Below are 22,622 nucleotides of genomic sequence, written 5' to 3'. Positions count from 1 at the left end.
CGCATATACCACATATGCACATACACAATGGTGACTATATAAGATAATGGATATATTAACTAGCTTGATTGTTCTGATTATTTCATAGTGCATACATATCAAAACATCAAGTTGGATACCTTAAACATATAAAAATTTTTATCTTTCAATTATACCTCAATAAAGTAGGAAAAATGAGGTGATAGTGTACAATTTGCATGAACTTGCTTTATGTTTCCTCTTTTCACTTTTGATGTTGATTTTTGCTTAATTGCTGAGAATTGAGAATGCAGTTGAGAAGGAGCTAAAACACATCACATACACATGCACACACATATGGACAACTAATCTTTGTCATTTTTGTCCTCAACATTTTATAATCTCAGTTTATTCTGAAGCCTAGGAAATGCTAATTCTCCTTCATTTTGAAAATGTTATTAAAATATGTGTTCATTGCGATCTCCTTACAGCCACATTGTATAGTATTCATTAGCTCCCTTCCTTTTCTCCCACATTAGTACCTTTGGGCCTATCCTCTCAAGACTTTTTTTATATATTGAATCTTCATTTCAGAAGCTTTTTTGTTGTTATTGTTAGACAGGAAGATAATATTTCATGTGCTCTTTACTCTTTCAAATCCATTTCCATTAATATCTCTCTCTCTCTCTCTCTCTCTCTATACATATATATATATATATATATATATATATATATATATATATTTGATTGTTACCCTCTTCCTTTTTTGTAAGGATTCATGCACTTTCATTTCACTTATTAGTTCCTGTTTATTTAATTGTATGTCTTTATTTTATCAAAGAAACATCAGAGGAGCAACTCCTTTCATTATTCCTCTACCTGTTACATGGTAAAATTATCACCAAAACAGACATTTTAGTAAGTTTCACATTTATACTTTGACCAAACCATGACTAAAGGTATATGTATAAATATAACATGTTTACCAACATTATTTGTACATGGATAACTATTTTTAAGGATAGGGTAAGTGAGAATAGTATTTGTGAATGCCCAGTGATTTATATCCATCAATTTATTTTCATAACAACTTTAATGTTGGCATTATCATTACTATTCTACTTATGAGGAAACTAGTGCCAAATTAATTTAATTACCCGGGTTCCGTACAGCAACACCAGAGATTGTTCCTACCTGACTCCTAAATCATAGCAGTAGCTCTTTGCTATTTATACACAGCATAAAATTTCTAAGCTGAACTAAGATATTGTATCCATTACTTACCTTTTGACTAAAACATTGATGTCAATGAATAAAAAGAGAACATAAGGTAAGGAGGATAGTTATCAGGAATCCTTAGCAAAAATTATAATAACTGACATTTACTAAGTGCTTAATGCATCCCAGTTTCTGTTAAGTGCTCTACATTACTTGATACTCCCAGTAACCCTAGCAGTGGGTACTAATCTAACCTTCATTTTAGAGAGAAAAATACTGATATGTGAAAGATTAAGGCAGTAGTCCCCAACCTTTTTGGTACCAGGGACCAGTGTCATAGATGACAATTTGTCCATAGACAAGGTGTGGAAAGGCATGGTTTCAGGGTGATTCAAGCACATTATATTTATTGTGCAGCCAAACTTCTCTACTAATGATCACCTGTATTTGCAGCCACTCCCCAGTGCTAGCCTCACCACCTCAGTTACACTGCAGATCATCAGGCAGTAGATTCTCATAAGGAGCGCACAACCTAGATCCCTCACATGTGACCGGTTTACAGTAGGGTTCATGCTCCTCTGAGAATCTAATGCTCTTGCTAATCTGACAGGAGGCAGAGTTTATGTGGTGATGTGAACAATAGGGACCATCTGTAAATACAGATGAAGATTAGCTCGGTGGCCTGCCACTCACCTCCTGCGATGCAGCCCAGTTTCTAACAGTCATGGACCAGTACTGGTCCACAGCCCAGGGATTGGGGACCACAGAATTAAAAGGTTGTCCACTGTTGCAGTTGACAAAAGTGTCAAGGCCATTCCTTGGATCCATAGATCTGAGAAACATACCCAGTCTCTTAATCTAACATAATACCAGCACTAGTGTGCACTAGTAGAGGTAAAAAGAAAGTAATTAAATAAATATATATTTGCACAATTGTTTTCATTCAGTGGTGGGTAGAATTCATTCACTGTTGAGATGACAAATACTAGGAAATGGTTTAGAAAAATATGGTAACAATGAGGGGAGAACTGTGTGTGAGCTTGAACACCCATAAGCCCCAGCTGAAATACAAGGCTGTGTTTGATAGTCTTTCACAATATGCTCTTCTTTTTGCATATACTCAGTTAGTTAGATAACCCAGGATCCTAAGCATAAAACTGAAAAGACTGAGATTGATGTTGTAAGAAGAATAAAGCTCCTGAATACTCGTCTCAGGGAAGTGAGGTGATTAGAGTGGTTCTGTAGACAGATTGATTTTGCATTTGCATGTCATATGGATTGAATTTTTTGTGGGACAACCAATAGAAAAGGAAGCTGAGAGCCATTAATAACATTGCAGGCAGAGTCAGACAGGGCTAGAGTTTAGGAGTTAATTGAGGAAATGGGAAGAAATAGATACAAGGGTCACAATGTAGAAATTATTAAAATAATATCTTGACTAATTGAAATGTATATAATAGATAGGAATCAAGGATGAAGGCAACTAGAAAATAATCGAGAGACTGAAGAATTAGTGGTATTGATTCTAGGCACATCAGACACTATTCCCTTGGACATATTCTATATCCTTGCATATTATTTTTAATTACTGAAATATCTAATTCATTAAATATTTCCTGAAGACACAATATTCTAGTCACTGTGCTCAAAGTTACATGTATGTATGTATAAATATATGTTTGCATGTCTCTGTGTATATAAATATTTGTCTCTTTTTCAAAAATACTTATAATTTAGTAGACATTTGGTGGCTGACAAAAAATCAGAATGTTAAAAAATGTTTAGAAAGATACTAGTGCTGCAAGTCATAAGCATGCTTTTGCTTTTAATAAAATAACAGAAAGCAGAGGCCAAAAAATAATATAAATTAAACAAAAAAACTAGAGTCATTGAAAATAGACTATATGGCTATAAAAGGGTAGTCATTGGCCTATGTTTTGATGATTGGACATTTGTGCTATGAAAAAAAAAGATCTTGTTTCTCTGTTCATGCACCAGGTCAGGAACACAGGTTAATGAATGGTGCACACCTCTACAGTCAGAGTAAGAATAAATAATCATATACCTGCCATGTATTCAAAGGTGAGATCCCAAGAAAATAATATCTCTCCTCATTCCTAAGGATATACTACCTTCACTTTTGATGTGTGCTCAAAACTGAAGACTATAATCACTGTGATGTCCAACTTAGACCTAATGGACATTAGAAAATCACTCAGTATAAATTGAAGAATTGACAATCTAAATAAGGGCATCCATGCGCGATTGTTTTTCTCCTCTATTTTGGATCAAACCTACAGATGAAATTTTTGGACCAAACTTACAGAAGAAAAGAACTATAGATTAATTTAGAGATTAAAGACACATGAAAACTATTAGACTGTTTACATATAACAGTTTAAACGTATCATTTAAATAACTTAAAATTATATTTCCAGACAATACTTTAATAGCACTATGGCTTTTGGCTGCATCAGTATTTTCTACAAATGTGTTTGTGAACCTGACAGTCATAACATAATGTACTTCATAGACTCTCTAATTTACAGTTACTAATTATAGCTGAAATATACACTGTGACATTTCTTTACAATATTCACAAACAAAACACCATAAAGCTACCCCCCTGGCTCTTGTACAGTACCATTTATAAGGCATAATTTCTTGTGATCTACAGTACTCTTTTTTAGCTCCAGCAAATAAAGCACATTTGACTTTTGACTGACATTTGAGACTTCTATCTGAATACTCAATCAAGAACAGAAATTTACATTTACTTTATTTTTGTCAATCAAGTATATATAGAGAGATATATAATATATTCTTTCTCTGAAAATAGTTATATTTGTTTTCCTTTCCAAAGTTTATTTCAAATGTGATGTATGGGAAGAGAGAGCGAGATTGATAGAGTGAGAAATTCCTTTAATGTTTAATGTGCCTCTAAACTTGATGTTTCTGGAGTACGGTTTTCATTTATTTCCTCATTAAAATTTTTTTCTCTCTTATTTTCTAATTTTGCTTGTTCTGCCTTTGAGCTAATTCTTTCTTAAAAGTTTGCATATTAGAAACTAAGGGTTCCCCCAAGAGATTGAACTTTTTTGGGGGGTCTCGCTCTTGCTCAGGCTGGTTTTGAACTCCTGACCTTGAGCAATCCGCCCGCCTCGGCCTCCCAAGAGCTAGGATTACAGGCGTGAGCCACAGCGCCCGGCCGGAGATTGAACTTTAAATGATGTAAATAATAGATTGATGTAATAACAAGTACTAGAAAAATTTTATAGCTGTTTTTAAAATAATTTAATGAGACAAATATCACAACTACAGTTTTACTTAAATTATATAATATATAAATGAAATTAGACTAGACATTTTGCAGTTTTATTTAGTTCAGAATACTAACATTTTTTTTCTATACTTAACACTTGGCCAAAGGTAATATAATTTTGTTAAACAAAAAAAAATTACATTTTCACAAGATATTATTATTTATGGCAATGATTGAATAATAAAGGTATTCTTATATTTTAAATATTACCTTTTATCTCTTTTATCTCTATCTTTTCCTTCCCTGTCTCTTTCACACACATACAAACATAAACACACACTAGTTTTTTTAAACATCAAATACAATGTTTATATTGTTCAGAAAATATAGAACTAATATATCACCTCAATAAATGAAATGTGACATTGAATGTTTTACTTTTTTATTTGCTGTGCTAATAAAAATTGACTTGTGTGTACTCTCTTATAATTTGAAGATTATTATTCAGGTGTTTATGCAAGCTCTGAAACTCACATCTATTAAATGATATAAGCAGCCATTTTCCTTCATTATTAATTCTCATAAAATCATAAGTCTTAATAATGGCTACCCACATTACCTGTTATGTTTCCTTTGTGTTTGTTTCTTCACAGATGTGCCATCCAGTCCCTATGGAGTGAAGGTTATAGAGCTGTCACAGACCACAGCCAAGGTTTCTTTCAACAAACCGGACTCCCATGGAGGTGTGCCTATTCATCACTATCAGGTGGATGTCAAAGAAGTGGCGTCAGAAATCTGGAAAATAGTACGCTCCCATGGAGTTCAAAGTGAGTCAGTAATTTCAAAATGTATTGATTGATTCCAACTTATCTTCAATATACCTGTGTGATTAGCTTTTTATTTTCCTTCAGCATTTTTTTCTTTCAATAAAGTGATGCTGGGAAGACATTTTCACTGCTCTATTCTTTTTGAGAATAATGTCAATACAGAGTGGAAAGGTTTCCATCTTTAGATGGAAATGCTTAATAGAATCAGCAAAGTTCTATTCTTGGGGGGTGGGAAAGTTACCGTTTAAAATTTTGTTGGTTAAAAGAGGCCTTCTGATGTGTTAGATACGATGGTTGGGTATTCTAAAATGTGTGTTTGTGTTTAATTTACTAATATTTCTTCCATAAGTGGGTGCTAAAGTCATACTATAAAATGCCATTGTCTTATATGTGTATTCATTAAGCCACCTCAGAAATTTTTATAGAATTTTATATTTTTATGCTTACCTTCATATTTATATTTGCTTTTTAATTTAATTTATTTTAGTTTATTTTATTTCAAGAAAATATGAGTACAAACATTTTGGTTGCATTTTATATCTTTGCCTCTCCCTAGCAAGGGTTAGAGGTATGCCCTTCTCCTCCACAACCCACATCTGACGGAAGTGGTAAGCATTGTATATTTACTTTTATATTTCTATAAAGAAGGCAAAACAATTCACAGAACTTCTTTTCAATTGTGGAAAATTTGATCATGTTCCGAAAATGTGGGTTTTTTTTCCTCATTATGAGGAGAGAAAAATAAAGTAGGAAATAATAAGAAATTACCAGTATTGGACTCTGTTGGTTAAGACATAGAACTACTTTGAGTGGTCCAAAAGAGTAGTAGAAAATAGTGAGGAAATTAATGCATCATAGTGTACATCCTATAAGGATCCTTCCCTGACCCTAACATATATGGCATAGGGGTTCAGTAAAAGGCAAAGCTCTCTTGAGAAGAAAAGAGAGAACTTCAATCTCAGTGAACTTGAAGAGGGAAGAAATTAAATCATTCTAGTCTCATCTTTGTTGACACTAGCTTCTTCAGTTTTCACTGAGAATAACTACAGGCTTTTGATAGAGATATATAAGAAGTATTAATCAATGAGGCATCAGTTATTTACCACCTGCTTCAAATAATGTCCTTAAACAGGTGATCTTTTATTATTTATTTTAATGATCAACTATTTGAATAATGTTCTTAATGCACATGCTATGTGGTTCAGTAGAGATTTATAAAGACAATGCCCAGAAAAGAATAACTGAGTGAGGCCAAATACTATAGAAAAAAATATTAACTTGGATGCCAAAAATAATATTTTTTAGAAAATAATTTGGTTTTATTAAGAGAGAGAAAAGAAGAGAGGTTGGTAGGTATGACACAGAAAGGCACAATGAATTATTTCTCACACTGCGGAAAACTCAGTGTGGGTGCTGAATGACAACCATCTGACCCCTGTCACATTGGAGAGAATGTTAATAGACCCTGCCCAGATTTCTTACAAAGTTGCAATTCCATGTAGAACTTATAATGGCCTTGATCAGGCCAAGTTGATCAAGTACAAAACCTGACTTTGGAGCACATATATCCATCTATCTAAAGCAGATTTCAATGTTTATAAGATTGATATATAATAGCAAAACACATTTGTTAATTTAAAATGAAAAATGGTTGCCCAGAAATTAGAATGTTCAGAGTCTATATGAAAGTACCTTCTTTACCCTTTACTGTATTATGTAGGAAATAAAATATGAGTCAGAAACTTGTCTGGTGAATCCAGAATATGAGCAAGGGAAGCTTCATAAATAAGATGTTTAATGGCTTCACACTGGGAGAGCTTTAAAGCTTGCCAACAAGATGAAAATTACTCAAAATCCTATGACTGGAGCTTGCTCTCTTTTATCTGAGGAAAAAGTCTGCATCAATACTTTTTTTTTTTCCAGTTTCCATGTCTGACTCTTCTTTCATAGATCTGTTAATTAGTACTTTAAATTATGTAATCAAAGCATTGGATGATCTCAACTCAGCAAAGTACAAACATGAGTTTTGGGGTTTTTTGTTTTGTTTTGTTTTTTAAATCTAATTACTTCTTTAAGGCATTCTTTTTGAATCTCCCTTTCTGTTATGTAATCATGTGTTTGGAAGACATGAGGGATTTATGACCATCTTCAAGTATATAAAAAGTTCATTTGTCATTTTGCACAGTTTAAAACTTATAATAATGTCTAATTTTGCATTAATATTTTCTTTGACCCCCATGACAGCTAGACCATATCCTGGAGAGATTAGAGGAAGCATGAACTACATCTTCTTTTGGGAAGGGGAAAGGAGTCAAATATCTCTTAATTTTCTGGTGCTGTAGGTCTCTTTGGGTCATCTTGACATCTAGTCTCTGTGGTACAAGAACCTGAATACATGACTTCAGGGTGCACATTTAGGGTGCAAACACATTAGAAGGCTCCTCACCCTTGTCTTAAACAGTTTTCATTTTAAGTGTAACTGCAGCCCACTTTCTTTATGTAATATTCACTTGACCCAGAGAAAAGTTCCACATCTTTACTAAGCTGAAATGTAAGAACCTAGTTTCTTCAGAGTTGTTCTCTTTCTCCACTTTTCTTTTACCCCACTTCAAAGACACATAGAAGATAGAAGTCTTCTATAAAAGCAGAAGTCCAAATGGGGATAGAAATGCCAGACCCTTCCTCTTATCTGTTATGCAAAAAACATCCAATGGATTTTATTCATCTTTTTTAATTATCTTCACCTACCAGGAAGAGAAGAGACATCACAGCACACTCTCCTGGGTGGAAGACTCACCAGTCCAATGATAAGATTTTTTTTTCTCCCTCTAGTCTTCTGGTTAAATGATTGGAAAAGGGCAGTGTAGGTGGAGTTTGAAGCCTCATGGCTAGAGTTCTAGACCCAGTTCAACCTCTTATTACTCAGCTCTGCAAGGGTGCCTGTCTTCCTCTCAATTGTTTAGTATTTGAGGTCTCTTTTTTCTCTTTATGAATTGTACTGCTTGAATTCCAGCACTGCAGAAACATGCCCACTCAATTTTCCATACAGGTTTCTATGGCTGGGCTGGTGCTATTGTTTCTGTTTGAGATTGTGCACCTTTGTAATGTGATTTATTTCAAGCTTTAATATATCAAATGGCAACATGATCTCATTTTATATATAAAAACATATTTTTAAGCTTTCCTTAGTGTAGCACCCATATTGAATGACAGGCATAAATGCAAATATGTGACTAAAAAGAGAACATAAATAACAATGGCTAGTCTGGGAGAGAAGCTGAGTAACTCCACTGGGACCACTTCTAACATTCTAAGACATGTGTTTCTAGCATTTACTATTCTTTCTCATTTTTGTAAAAATATAGTGAAGATTTTCATGAGAAAAACTATTTATGCTTCTAGAAATGTGAAATGTCCTGTAAATAATCACAGTGAAGTTTACTGTAAAGTAACAGCAATGATCTGATTATCAGAACATATAACATAGTTTTGACTTAAACTTTCTACCTTAATCACACACATTGCCATTGAGCCTTGTGGTTTTATTGAGTCACTGTGTCATTTTATGTAACCTTTCAACCTTACTCACATTTATTCCATCAGACAGGTTCAGGTCCATTTAACACTGTCCAGAATCATTTTACCCTGAACCACCTACAACAAGCTTTTGCAGTCACTCATTGGAAGTGCTCTCACACTGAGATTCCCTCTTCCCCCAGAATGAGTGACTGGCAAGTGACATCCTATTTCTTACATTATATTGTACTGTATATATTTTAACATGTAGTATAGTTTATATTAAATTTATTCTATTTTAACTCTGTGATCTATCTTTTATCTTAGTTTACAAGCTCTGGTATGTCTTGTTCATTAGTATTTCATGTACCAAAACTTTAGAGTGGAGAGAATGTTGAAATTTCGCAGAGGCGCAATAATGGAAAGGATTATTTTATAGTACCTCTGATTGGGTCTTTATAAGTAAATCAATCATACATCCCTTTTCTATAAATATATGTCTATAGAAGTGACATTGCTTTATAGTTATTTTAAATTATTTTTTCTACATAATAGTTGTATATCATTAGGGTGCATGTCATGTTTTGATACAGGTGTATAGTGTGTATTAATCAAATCAGGGTAATTGGAGTATACATTGCCTCAGGCATTTATCATTTCTTTGTGTTAGGAACATTCCTAACTCGTTTAGTTATTATAAAGTGTACCCTAACTTACTGTTGATCATAGTTGCTTTCTTGTGCTATCAAATATTGTTCATTCCATCGAAAGCAACTTTTCTTTGCAGACTATTGTTCAAAGTGTTTATTAGGGATCAACACTTTTGAAAAGAGTGAGGAAGAAGCAGTATTAGGCAAATGGAGTAAACTGTAATGATGCAGATTCCAGTAGAGAATGCCAGGAGGTATTTTTTCTTTTCTTTTGTTTTTTAATATATACAATTTTGTACTGTATATGACATTATGGCATTGCATTGATCAAGAAAGCAGGAGATTTCATTGCAATTCTTCCACTGGCACTCGCCAAAAATTCCACATAACATTTATTTCTACCTCTAATGTATTGAAGAGCATCAGTCTCACCAAATCAATCATATGCCCACATAGCAGGGCTGCTTGAACTACTGCTTGTACCTGTTTCAGGAAGTTTTCTCCCTGCTGTCCCAGTTCAAACCTGGTGTGGTAGTCTTTTGCACTACTTAGAAAATGGGCTACTCTTTCCTCTACAAATCACAAAAGTCTTATGCACCACATTCACTAGTGCATGCTGTATCTTATTACCTGTTTCATCAGGCACTCTAGTATCTTCTGCTTCTGGTATCTACTATTCTATGTATTTATTACCCCTTAGCAGACGCAGTGATGAAGTTAGGCAGCTAGACATCCTGTAAAAGGAAGCATAGCCTAGATTAGGCAGAAGGGAAGGTTTTCCAAACTGGAGGCCTTAGGATGGCTCAGCCAACTCCAAAATGATAATTACTTCCACTCTGTATGCCCAGGGCTAAAATAGCCAGTCCTTTTATATCCTGGCCTCGTCATTTACTCAGATGCAAGCTTTTCTGGTAAGAGCATAACTATAGTCAAGTCAGCTCTCTGCATCTAAGACAGACCCTAACTGTATTCCTCCAGCTGGGCAGAAAAAGGGATCTGAACTGAAATCCTCATATCTACCATAATATCTTTTTTAGTACATATCTCTTATAAATAAAATCTAAAAGGCTGATCTAATTTTATGGATCTTAAAACCTTGTTGAAATTTGAAATGTCAGATATAATAGATTCTACAATCCATGTGTCTATGCATAGTCATGAACATGCATATATATAGACCTCAAAATTTATCATTTTCATTTATTTATGACTATTACTCAAGTTTTTCAATAAAAATGATTTCTGTCTATTAAATAAACCATTAATATATTTAAATATATTACCCTTTTCCTCAAAAATGTTTACATATATATTTCCAAGTATTCTAGTAGATGATCCAGGGAACAAAATTAGCATATATTAAAGAGTAAGCATGTTCTCATTTAACACATGATAATTAACAGAGTATGTATTATTTTGAAGGAAATTAGTCTTTTTCTTTCTAAAAGCATTCAATTCCCATTTTTTAGCTTCAAGTTCTTTAGAGCAGAAGTTCAGGTACCGTTTGGCTAGGTTTCTGCTCAGATCATACAAGGCAAAAATTAAGGTATTCACTAGAATTTATTAGGGAAGAATGTACTTCCAACCTTGATTCTTTTGTGGTTAAATTCAGTTTCTCACAGCTATAAAATCAAGGTCCTCATTTCCTTGCTAGGGACTGCTCCTACCTCCTATAATTTACCCACAATCCTTGAGAGTGAAATTACTCTTAAAATTGACTCATCCCATCCATATTCTATATTGATAACCTTCAGTAATGATCACATTCTTCCCTGCTGAAGCAAAATTCCAGTAATTGGGCAATTAACATGCATTAAAGATGGCTAATATTTCCTAAATATCAATTCTATTTCAGTGACTACATTAAATACTTAAAATAGATTCTAACAATAGAACTTGACCACAATCTGAAGAATTTGATAATATCAATATCCTTTATTTTACAGAGGAAAAGTTGAGTATAATTTATATAAATGAGAAAACTGAGTTCACAATGTTTAGCAACTTCTCCCTAGGCCATATTGATAAATAACATTGAACTAAAAATCAAACCCAGGCAAGAAGTCAGATTTCAAAGCCTATAAAATCGACTATTATGCACTTTTCACCTGCTATTAAGAGTTGAAAAAAATGAAATGCAAGTCGCTGCCCTATAGAGTATATATATAGTGCAGTGTGTTTTGGATAGCTAATGGTAGGTGGTTGTATAGAAAATTTATAGGGTGATTTGCCTAGGCCTGTGAAATATAAATTACAAAGTTGAAGTATCAATGTTTTAAGGAAGTTTCTCATGAGAAAGGCAGAAAGCAGGAGGGGGGAAGGCAGGAAGGAGAGAGGGAAAGAAGGAATCAAATTTTATGCAATGTGCTCTAAAGCTTTAAAAATATACTATTAATAGTATAAGATTTCAAATTTGTAACCTGGAGAGTACAAAAAGTCTAATGTTTTGCGGAGTTTGTAATTTAACAAGAGTGGAGTAGGAATTTTAAATATGTTTATTCACTCTACTCCATGTATGGGTAGTTGATTAGACCTTACAGTGACTGAAGAACCCTGACAGTATATGATAAATATTTTATATATGTGTGTTGTCAGATTATGTGATATGGTAATTGGTGTTTTCAAAAGCATCACAATTGAGAAAAAAAATAATTATATTTTTGCTTCTTCTCAATGCGCCTGAATACCAAGCATATTATATAAAAATCAGAGTAATTTAGTAAAAGCCTTATTATAAAGCATCTAAAGAAGCCAGCCCAAATACAATCAGCCCTCCATATCTGTGGGTTCCACATTCATGGGTACACCAACCTCAGACCAAAAATATTTGGCAAAAATAATAAAAAATAACAATGAATCAATAAAAAGTAATACAAATAAAAAACCCATATAGTATAACAACTATTTACATGACATTTACGTTGTATTAGGTATAAAGAATCCAGAGATGATTTAAAGTATTTGAAAGGATGTGCATACATTATATGCAAATACTACCCCATTTTATATAAGGACTTGAGCATCCATGGATTTTGGTATTAGGAGGATTCCTGAAACCAACCTTCTGCAGATACCAAGAGACTACTGTTTACAACTCTGATGTAGTTTACATTACCTGAAGCAGAGGGCAGGTAACAGCCCTTAAGAGAAACTAAAAAGTTGTATGCAATTCTTTAATTGTTTGCATGTGAATATTTTGGAAAGGAAGTCCATAGTTTTCATTAATTTCTTAAAAAATTTATCTTACAATATTTTTATTAACTTTGCTTTCAAATTATAGTTTAGCTGAGTATACAATTTGAATTTGATATTTACACTGCTTTGGCAATCTAAACAGAAAGTTTTTTTCTCTTTTCTGGCTTTTACTGTTATGGTTTTGAATTATCATTTCTCTGTAGATATTTTGACTTTTTTTCTGATTGGGTGATTTTATGATATCTATTTTACCCAGTGTTTCAATGTTGATTTGTATTATTTAATCTGCTTTGGATTCAGTGTAATAGCTAAATTTGAAGAAACATGTCTTTCATCAGTTTTGGAAAATGTTACATTATTGCCTTTTTGAATATTGTTTCTTCCTCCATTCTTTCTCTAGTTTTATTCTAAAATGCAAGTTATATGCTAATTTGTTATTTGAGAGTTTAGTATATGATATCTTCTTACATACATTTTATATTGTGTTGTTTTCAATCTTTATTTTGAATTTATGGTAATTTGTTCAGTTTTATCTTCCATAACAGTAATTATTTGATCACTTATGTTTAATCTGGTGTTTAACCTCACCATTAAGTTTTTAATGCCCATATTTTGAATTTACATAAATGCTATTTGGGTTTTGTCCAAGGTAGCTTGAATTGTCTTTTAAATGATTTTTTATGATTCTTTTGATTTTTACGTATTTTAGGCCTACTTATTCTGTATTTGGATTTTGAATATTGCAGTTTTTGAAGTTGTGAATGTTCAAATTCAAATTCTTATTATCTGGTTTGTTTGCTGTATTGGTTGGTTAGTTTGTTTCAACAAAATCTCATTCAGAGTGGCTTATTTGCTAGTGTATTTTAAGATTTTAGATTGTTATCACATATATTGCCTGCCCTATTTACTGGAAATAATGCAAGGCCTGGGTTTGGGGTCTATTATTCCACAAAAGATATCCCTTTGCTTCTGGCAGCTGCCTTGGAGGATTACAAAGCTGAGAGCACCAAAGCAACCTAAATTAAATTCTTGATTTAGAATTTGCTATACAATGGTAGCAAGTCTATAGTTATGAATTTTCAAATAAGTATTTTTCAATCTCCCTGACAAACCAGGATTTAGTTCAAAGTCAAGCCAGACAAGTTTTTGTTGCCAGAAGTCAGCTTTGTGTGTGTGTGTGTGTGTGTGTGTGTGTGTTTTCTAGCATATCTTTTTCGTTTCCTTCCAAGAACATTGAAGGTCCTGGTTTCACACAAGGGTCTTAGCTTCATCTCCCATTTTGATCTTTTTTATCTACTGAGGCCATTTAAACCCCATATTCCCCATCAGGGATCCATGCAAAATCTCTGAGTATCTGAGTACAGTGGTGTTTTCAGCAAGACTGCTAATATTGATTTAAAAAAAAATTACATGTCTGCCCCTTTAGCTTCAGATTCCTCCATCCACTTCATTATTGTTGTTTAAGGGTTTCCCTTTCATTCTGTGATGTAATCAGTGCATGTACAAAGATTTTTGAAAATAGTATGTATTATTTGTAGCTGTACTTAGAAGGTTTGGTTTTATGGCTATGTAGGTGAACATATTGCTGAAAATCTAAATATATTTTAAAGCATATATGTATATATATATGAATAGTAACAAAATGCTTTATTTGTGCCTTTCTTTTATTAATTTTAAATTGTGTTAATAATGCATCTCAAAGTTTAAGAGACGAAAACACTGTTAATACCTCCTTGCCTTTGAAGCTTTGTGAGAAAATAGATTGACGTTTATCTATGAAAATTCAGGTGCATATGGTCATGAACATTTCAGCTATTTTTTTTTTTACTCAGAATGGCTTCATTTATTTATCCTAATTCATGTGAGTTTAGGACATGTTTAGTTACTTTTCCTTGTTAGTAAATATCTATAATTCATTATATACTATTCATGTGTCTACTTCTAATTGCTGATGTCATCACCTGGAAATAAATATCAGTTCTTGCTTGATTGCAATACTATTATTTTAGCTGGAAAATTTTAGCATGAAATTTTTATAGTTAATAGATTCTGACCTTAAATAAATCATCAATTAATTTTCTATGAACGTCACCTGCTCATTCTGCACCTGGGTCTAGGTTTAGGATGCAATCAAATCCTGACCTATTATTATATTCTTTTTCAAGGTTTAGTTGAATTCCTACTAATCATCCAACCAATGATAGAACATGAAAGTAATTTTCAAACTGGTAAAATGGGAAGAACTCAGTTACAAACAACTTGAACTATTCAAATATAGAATATGAGTCATTCTGACACTTAATTTTGAGCAAGAAGCATGTATTGCAGGTGTAACAAAACTTTTTGTTGGAAGAGCTCTATTACGTGTTCTTGCCATATCATTTAACATTTTGTGTTTTCCATGCACCTCATCAGACACTTAATGAAGAGAAAATAATAATCTTGAAAAACAGCTAATTTCTTCCAGCTTTCAAAATAAACATGAAAAATTACTATTTTAAAATATTAAGTACTTTTTAACAAAGCATAAAGCGATTCTCTCAAACAAGATGGTCTATTTTTTTTGAGTTTGGAAATATTTAGCCAGCTATAATCACTGATAGAAGTCCTTTCAATCTTAACCAGAATTATTGCATGTTTTACTTTATTCAGAGCTAAGGTTATAGCCTTTTTGTTTCTAAAAATAAGGGACATAATTTTTATTTCAAGATAATAGCCTTTTTAAATAGAATTTTCATTGGTAACTTATCGATTTTCAAGTTCTTACTATTTTCACTAATCGAGGATGTAATAGCTGACTATAATTTGTAAACAGTTACACAGTTGGATTTTTCAGTTTTTCAATGCATAGTTCCACTAAAATTTTAATGTGCCTTTGTAGGTTGTACTTTCAGTATAGTATTTAGTTTATAAATACTGTAATTAAGGTTATGTACATATGGCATTATTGTATATAATTCCAAACTTTATTTAGCTTTTAATTTCAGCAAAAGTTCTTATTTTAATAAAACCTGAAAGAAAAATCAATATATATTTAGAGAATGTCATTTTCAGTTTTATGGAACAGCAGTTATTTCTTGTTTTCAATGTAAATTTTTTCCAAGACTGTTTTGAAGTATAGATTTTGATTTATAAAATATATACCTGTGCCTGATGGGTCAGCAAAGCAATTTTGAAAAAGAAGCCTGAATTGAATATAGTGAAGATTAATAGATTAAATACTGAGATCTTAGGTGCAAATATGCACAGTATCAATACCAACAATAAATATAGCCAGCATTCAGTGAAACAAATGGCTCCTATTTATATAAATAACATGTGGAAATGTTTTTAAAATACCTGGTTTTAATCTATACCTGTGGTATAGATTGACAAAGAAAACTACTGCATCCTAAGAAACAGCTGGGAATACATAAAATGTATTCATGCATTCAAATATAGAACATGTGTATGTTCATCTACTTAGTCATTGGTTTAATTAGTGAAAAATAAGTAACTAATAAAACTTCTAAAATCTTATAAAACAGATGATTTGACCCAAGGAACATGTGTAACTCCTGCTGTGTTAGTCGAACAATAACAATGTTCTGATTTAGTCAGGGCCAAGTTTATAGTAGAATCTCTCTTAGCACATCAGGTTCAACATATTGGTTCGGTTATCTGCAGAGGTAGAAATTCATGCTTGCATGTTTCTAACAACATGACATTTAAAATATGTCATCAGAGTAACCTTCTTTTATGTAGAAATAATTTTAGTTTTATAGAAAAGTTCAAAGAATTCTCATATACCCTTCACACAGCCTCCTCTAATATTAACAGAGTATGGTACACTTATCAAAACTAATGAATCAACATGGATACACTAACATTAACTAAACCACAGACTTTATTGTAAAATGTCATTTTCAAACAGCTTTTCTATAATGTAGTTTTCTCCCATTAGAAAAATCTTGTTAGATTAATCACAGTGCAAACATAAAGAAATTCATAATAATTTCTATTTGTTAAAGATTTCAGATTTTCTATTTAACAAATGAAAACTGTGTGTACTATCCAAGCTTAATACAAATTTTAAAGGTATTTTACTTCCCTGTTTGTTTAAAATCACATTTAGATAGAAATATAAGTCAAAGTTAATAATCAAGCTAATTTAAGTGACTTGAATTAACAGTATGTCAAATAAAACTTTATGAAATTATTAATAATCTTTAGTCTTCTAAATCAAAGTTTTCAAATATCCTTCTCTCTCCCTCTCAGCATATATCACTCCAAATTTATAGGTTTTTTAAAAGTTCTGATGGTGTTTCTGCTTCAATAATAGTTAATATTTACATCACCTTCAGGTAAACTTAATACACTATTCATAAGAAATATCTCTTTCTATGTCTACATGACTAAAAATCTATATGTTTCATATCTACATGACTAAAAAGGCAGTTATTATTTTATGAAGCATAGACTATAAAAAACAAAGCAACTACTTAATTTTTTTAGAGACAGGTTCTCCCTCTGTTGCCCAGGCCAAAGTGCAGTGCCACAATCATAGCTCACTGCAGTCTCCAATGTCTGGAGTCAAGCAATCCTCCCACCTCACCCTTCAGAGTAGCTTCTGGGAATACAGGCGTACACCACCATGCTTGGCTAATATTTTTCATTTTTTTGGGAGATGCAACTTTGATGTGTTGCTCAGGCTGGCCTCAAACTCCTAGTCTCAAGCATTCTTCCCAACTCAGCCTCTCAAGTGGCTGGGATTACAGGCAAAAGGCACTGTGTTTGGCTCAAAAACAAGTACTTTATTTATATATATATATATATATATATATATATATATATATATATTTTTTTTTTATTTTGGCATATTATGGGGGTACAGATTTTAAGGTTTCAATAAATGCCCATTTCCCCCCCTCCCCCCAAAAGTCTGAGTCTCCATCATGACCATCCCCCAGATGGTGCACATCTCACTCATTGTGTATGTATATACCCGCCCCCCTCCCACCTCCCCAATACCCTATTACTGTAGCACCTATGTGTCCACTTAGGTGCTACTCAGTTAATACCAGTTTTCTGGAGAATATATCTGGTGCTTGTTTTTCCATTCTTGGGATACTTCACTTAGTAGTATGGGTTCCAGCTCTAACCAGGAAAATATAAGATGTGCTATATCACCATTGTTTCTTAGAGCTGAATAGTACTCCATGGTATACATATACTACATTTTATTAATCCATTCTTGGATTGATGGGCACTTGGGCTGTTTCCACAGCCTTGCAATTATGAATTGTGCTGCTATAAACATTCGAGTGCAGGTGTCTTTTTTGTAGAGTGTCACTGGACCATTTGGGTAGATGCCCAGCAATGGGATTGCTGGATCAAATGGTAGATTCACTTGTATCGCTTTAATGTATCTCCATATTGCTTTCCACAGAGGTTGAACTAGTTTGCAGTCCCACCAGCAGTGTAGGAGTGTTCCTCTCTCTCCGCAACCACGCCAGCATTTATTGTTTGGAGATTTTTTGATAAAGGCCATTCTCACTGGGGTTAAGTGATATCTCATTGTGGTTTTGATTTGCATTTCCCTGATGATTAGAGATGTTGAGCATTTCTTCATATGTTTGTTGGCCATTCTTCTGTCTTCTTTAGGAAAATTTCTGTTCAAGTCCTTTGCCCACTTTTTAATGGGGTTATTTGATTTTTTCTTCCTAATTTTCGTGAGTTCTAAGTATATTCTAGTTATCAGTCCCTTATCGGATGCATAGGATGCAAAAATTTTCTCCCATTCTGTAGGTTGTCTGTTTACTTTCATGACTATTTCTTTGGCTGTGCAGAAGCTTTGTAGTTTGATCATGTCCCATTTATTTATTTTTGTTGCTGCTGTGATTGCCTTTGGGGACTTCTTCATAAACTCTTTGCCCAGGCCGATGTCTAGGAGAGTGTTTCCAACTTTTTCCTCTAGAGTTCTAATAGTTTCATATCTTAGGTTTAAGTCTGTTATCCAGCGTGAGTTGGTTTTTGTGAGAGGTGAAAGGTGTGGGTCCTGTTTTAGCCTTCTACAGGTGGCTATCCAGTTTTCCCAGCATCATTTATTGAAGAGAGATTCTTTTCCCCAGCGTATGTTTTTGTCTGCTTTGTCAAAGATGAGATGGCTATATGAGGATGGTTTTATATCAGGATTCTCACATCTGTTCCACTGGTCAATATTCCTGTTTTTGTGCCAATACCATATTGTTTTAATTACTACAGCTTTGTAGTATAGTTTGATATCTGGCATATTAATGCCTCCCATTTTGTTTTTGTTGCCTAGAATTGCTCTTGATATTCGGGGTCTTCTTTGGTTCCATACGAAGCGTAAAATTATTTTTTCTATATCTGTGAAGAATGCTGATGGGATTTTAATAGGTATTGCATTGAATCTGTAGATCAGTTTGGGTAGTATAGACATTTTGATGATATTGAGTCTGCCGATCCACGAGCATGGTATGGATTTCCATCTGTTTACATCCTCTGCTATTTCCTTCCTCAGTGTTTCATAGTTCTCCCTGTAGAGGTCTTTTACCTCTTTGGTTAAATATATTCCTAGGTACTTTAATTTCTTTGTTGCTATTGTGAAGGGAATTGAGTCTTTGATTTGGTTCTCAATTAGATTGTTGTTGGCGTATATGAATGCCTCTGATTTCTGTGTATTGATTTTGTATCCTGAGACTTTACTAAATTCATTGATCAGTTCCAGGAGTTTCTTGGTTGAATCCTTGGGGTTTTCTAGATACAATATCATATCATCAGCAAACAGTGAAAGTTTGATCTCTTCTGCCCCTATTTGGATACCTTTGATTCCATTTTCCTGTCTGATTGCTGTAGCCAAGACTTCCAGCACTATGTTGAACAGAAGTGGAGATAGTGGGCAGCCTTGTCTGGTTCCAGTTCTAAGTGGGAATGATTTCAATCTTTCCCCATTCAGTATGATGTTGGCTATGGGTCTGTCATATATGGCTTGTATCATTTTTAGGTATGTCCCTTCTATGCCTATTTTCTTAAGTGTTCGTATCATGAAAGGGTGTTGAATTTTGTAAAAACAAGTACTTTTAAATGCCATTCCAGTGAATCTCCATTTGTCACCAGATCCTAAACTTCTTGTACAGGTTCTGGCACAGATTGATTACTCAGTATTTATTTGGAGGATGGATGGATACATGCATGTATAGCTAGATGATACTCAAATTAATTTTCACATCTTCAAAAAAACTTAAGATAGGCCGGGCGTGGTGGCTCACGCCTGTAATCCTAGCACTCTGGGAGGCTGAGGCGTGTGGATTGCTCAAGGTCAGTAGTTCGAAACCAGCCTGAGCAGGAGTGAGACCCCGTCTCTACTATATAAATAGAAAGAAATGAATTGGCCAACTAATATATATATATATATATATATATACATATATATATATATATATATATATATATATATATATATATATATATATATATAAAATAGCCAGGCATGGTGGCACATGCCTGTAGTCCCAGCTACTTGGGAGGCTGAGGCAGTAGGATTGCTTGAGCCCAGGAGTTAGAGGTTGCCATGAGGTAGGCTAATGCCTCGGCACTCACTCTAGCCTGGGCAACAAAGTGAAACTCTGTCTCAAAAAAACAAAAAAACAAAAACAAAAAAACCCTTAAGATAATTTTTAATACTACCCAACATAATCTGTACTTAGTATATGCTACCAGTGATTCATTATTCCAAAAATTTAGGCTACATCAGTGAATAAAACAAAAATATTCTTTGCCCCTATAAAATTTACATGCTAACAAATAGATTCAGATATAAGTATATGTATGCATTTTGAATATTTAAATTATATACTATTTTATAAGCTTAAAAAAGCAATGGAGAGAAGAGAATAAAAAGAGGAATTTAAAGAACTGAGAAGGTTAGAAGACTTTAGCAATCTTAAATAAAATAGTCAGGGTAGGACTTAGTGGAAAGGTAACTTTTTTTTCTTTTTTGGTATTTCAAAATATTAAGGGGGTACAAATGTTTTTGTTACAAGGGTAGCTTTTGTAATACTCGAGTCAGGACTATAAGTATGCCCCTCATCTGAATAGTGTTCATTATATCTGTAGGTAGGTTTTTGCTCCTTCCCATCTCCCTCCCCCCCACCGCTTGATTTCCAATGACTTGACTTCCCTCTGTACACGTATGTGTCCCTCGGTTAGTTCCAATTTATTAGATAGTACACGTGGTGTTTATTTGTTCTTTTCTTGAGATGCTTCACTTTAGGATAATGGTCTCCAGTTCCATCCAAATTGCTGCACAAGGCATTAATTCATACTGTTTATGGCTGAGTAGTACTCCATGATATACATATACCACATTTGGTTAATACCAAATTGCAACCAATCAACACTTATGTGCACATGTAGTAGTAACATTCATCAGGTGTCAGACAGCTGGGAGGGGCGAGGGGGGAGGAGGGGATGGATGTGTGGTGCGCACTGTCTGGGGGATGGACATGCTTGAAGCACTGACTCAAGTGTGGCAAAGCCAATGTATGTAACCTAAACATTTGTACCCCCATAATATGCTGAAACAAAAAAAAAAGTAAAAAAAATATAGATGCTGGCATGAATACAGAAAAGAATGCTTATGCACTTTTGGAGGAACTGAAAATTAGTACAACCCTGTGAAAAGCAGTATGGAGATTTCTCAAAGAACTAATAGTAGAGCTACCATTCAATACACTTGATACCCAGTGTATTGATTTGAGCCACCATTGAATACACTGGGTATCTACCCAAAGTAAAATAAGTCATTTTATCTTAAAAGTAACTATTGAGCAGAGACTTGAAAAGGTGAGGATGATTTCTTAGGAGTAACACCTCACAGACAAGCTCTTAGACAGAAGTAGGCTTATTTGTTTAAAACACAGGGTCAACATGGTAGGATGAGAGAAAACCAAGTACAGTCAGGAGATGCAATCAGGCAGGTGGAAGGTTAGGGGCGGGATTAGGTCACGTAATGAATGTGAACTATTGGCATTGACATCAGGAATTATTAGAAATGCAGACCTGTGGGTCCTTTTATAATCCTATTAGATCAAAGTCTTCATTTTGAAAGATAACCAGGTTTTCACATACACATTAAAATTTGAGAAGCACAGATATAACACACTGGAGGACAGCACAGGACTTCAATTTTTTTCAGGTAGAAGGGGGATTGATGCATAAGCGTGTTTGTGCACAGTGAGTGACTTGACCAGAAATATTTTAGTATCACTCTACCTACTCTGTTGAGAGAAGAAAACAATTAGGTTAACCAGTTCAGAGCCAATGGTGAACTTCTAAATGAAAGATATTCAGCATTCTAACCAGGAACTTCAGGAGATGTGAGAAGTGGTCAAATTCTAGACATATTTTAAAAGTGCTGCCAGGAGCATTTTCTTATATGGGTAAGAACATGGAAGATAAGACATAGAACAGAAAGAAGAGTGATAAAGAAGTCAAAGCTAACTCTGAGCTATTATACCTAACATCTCCACTAGGAGAATGCTGAGAAGGGGAAAACAACAGGTGGATTTTGTGTGGTGAGTGGAAATAAGCCTTGTGATTTAGCATTTACATTTACACCTTCACTAAAGGATGGCTTAGAGAGGTTTGAACTGGAGGTGCAAATTTAGAAGTCATTGTCATTTAGATGTTTGAATTCATGGTGGTGTTAAAATACCAGTGGAATAAATGTAAAGAGGGAACAGAACAGATCCATAGACTGAGCCACTGTATAGCTTACTTATGTATTTTTATTAATATATATTATTTCCTCAAATATGTTTACCATATAATAATGTTATCTAAATTGTGAGTTTTCTAAATTGCTAGGGAATTTTTCTAGATTGTGTTATGGTGCCATTAAAAATAATGAAAAACAATTCTTGATATGAGTCTATTTTACTTGCATTTGGGGGAGGGGGATGCAACTCAGAATATTGTCCTGCATGATACAAT

At 33.7% G+C, this 22,622-nt stretch overlaps 1 protein-coding gene across 2 annotated transcripts in view; it reads left to right on the top strand.

Moving 5' to 3' along the window:
* NCAM2 (neural cell adhesion molecule 2) overlaps positions 1-22,622 on the top strand; it is a 503,392-nt gene that overhangs the window by 388,425 nt on the left and 92,345 nt on the right. For both annotated transcript variants that reach the window (XM_012735842.2, XM_012735843.2), the window contains exon 12: positions 5,092-5,265. In XM_012735842.2, the coding sequence (XP_012591296.1) occupies positions 5,092-5,265 (174 nt within the window). The remainder of the gene's footprint in view (positions 1-5,091; positions 5,266-22,622) is intronic.

The sequence above is a fragment of the Microcebus murinus genome, chromosome 1, assembly GCF_040939455.1.
Source record: "Microcebus murinus isolate Inina chromosome 1, M.murinus_Inina_mat1.0, whole genome shotgun sequence".
NCBI classification, from domain to species: domain Eukaryota; kingdom Metazoa; phylum Chordata; class Mammalia; order Primates; family Cheirogaleidae; genus Microcebus; species Microcebus murinus.
Note: the sequence above shows the minus strand (reverse complement) of the source record. Positions and strands in the feature narration are given on the sequence as shown.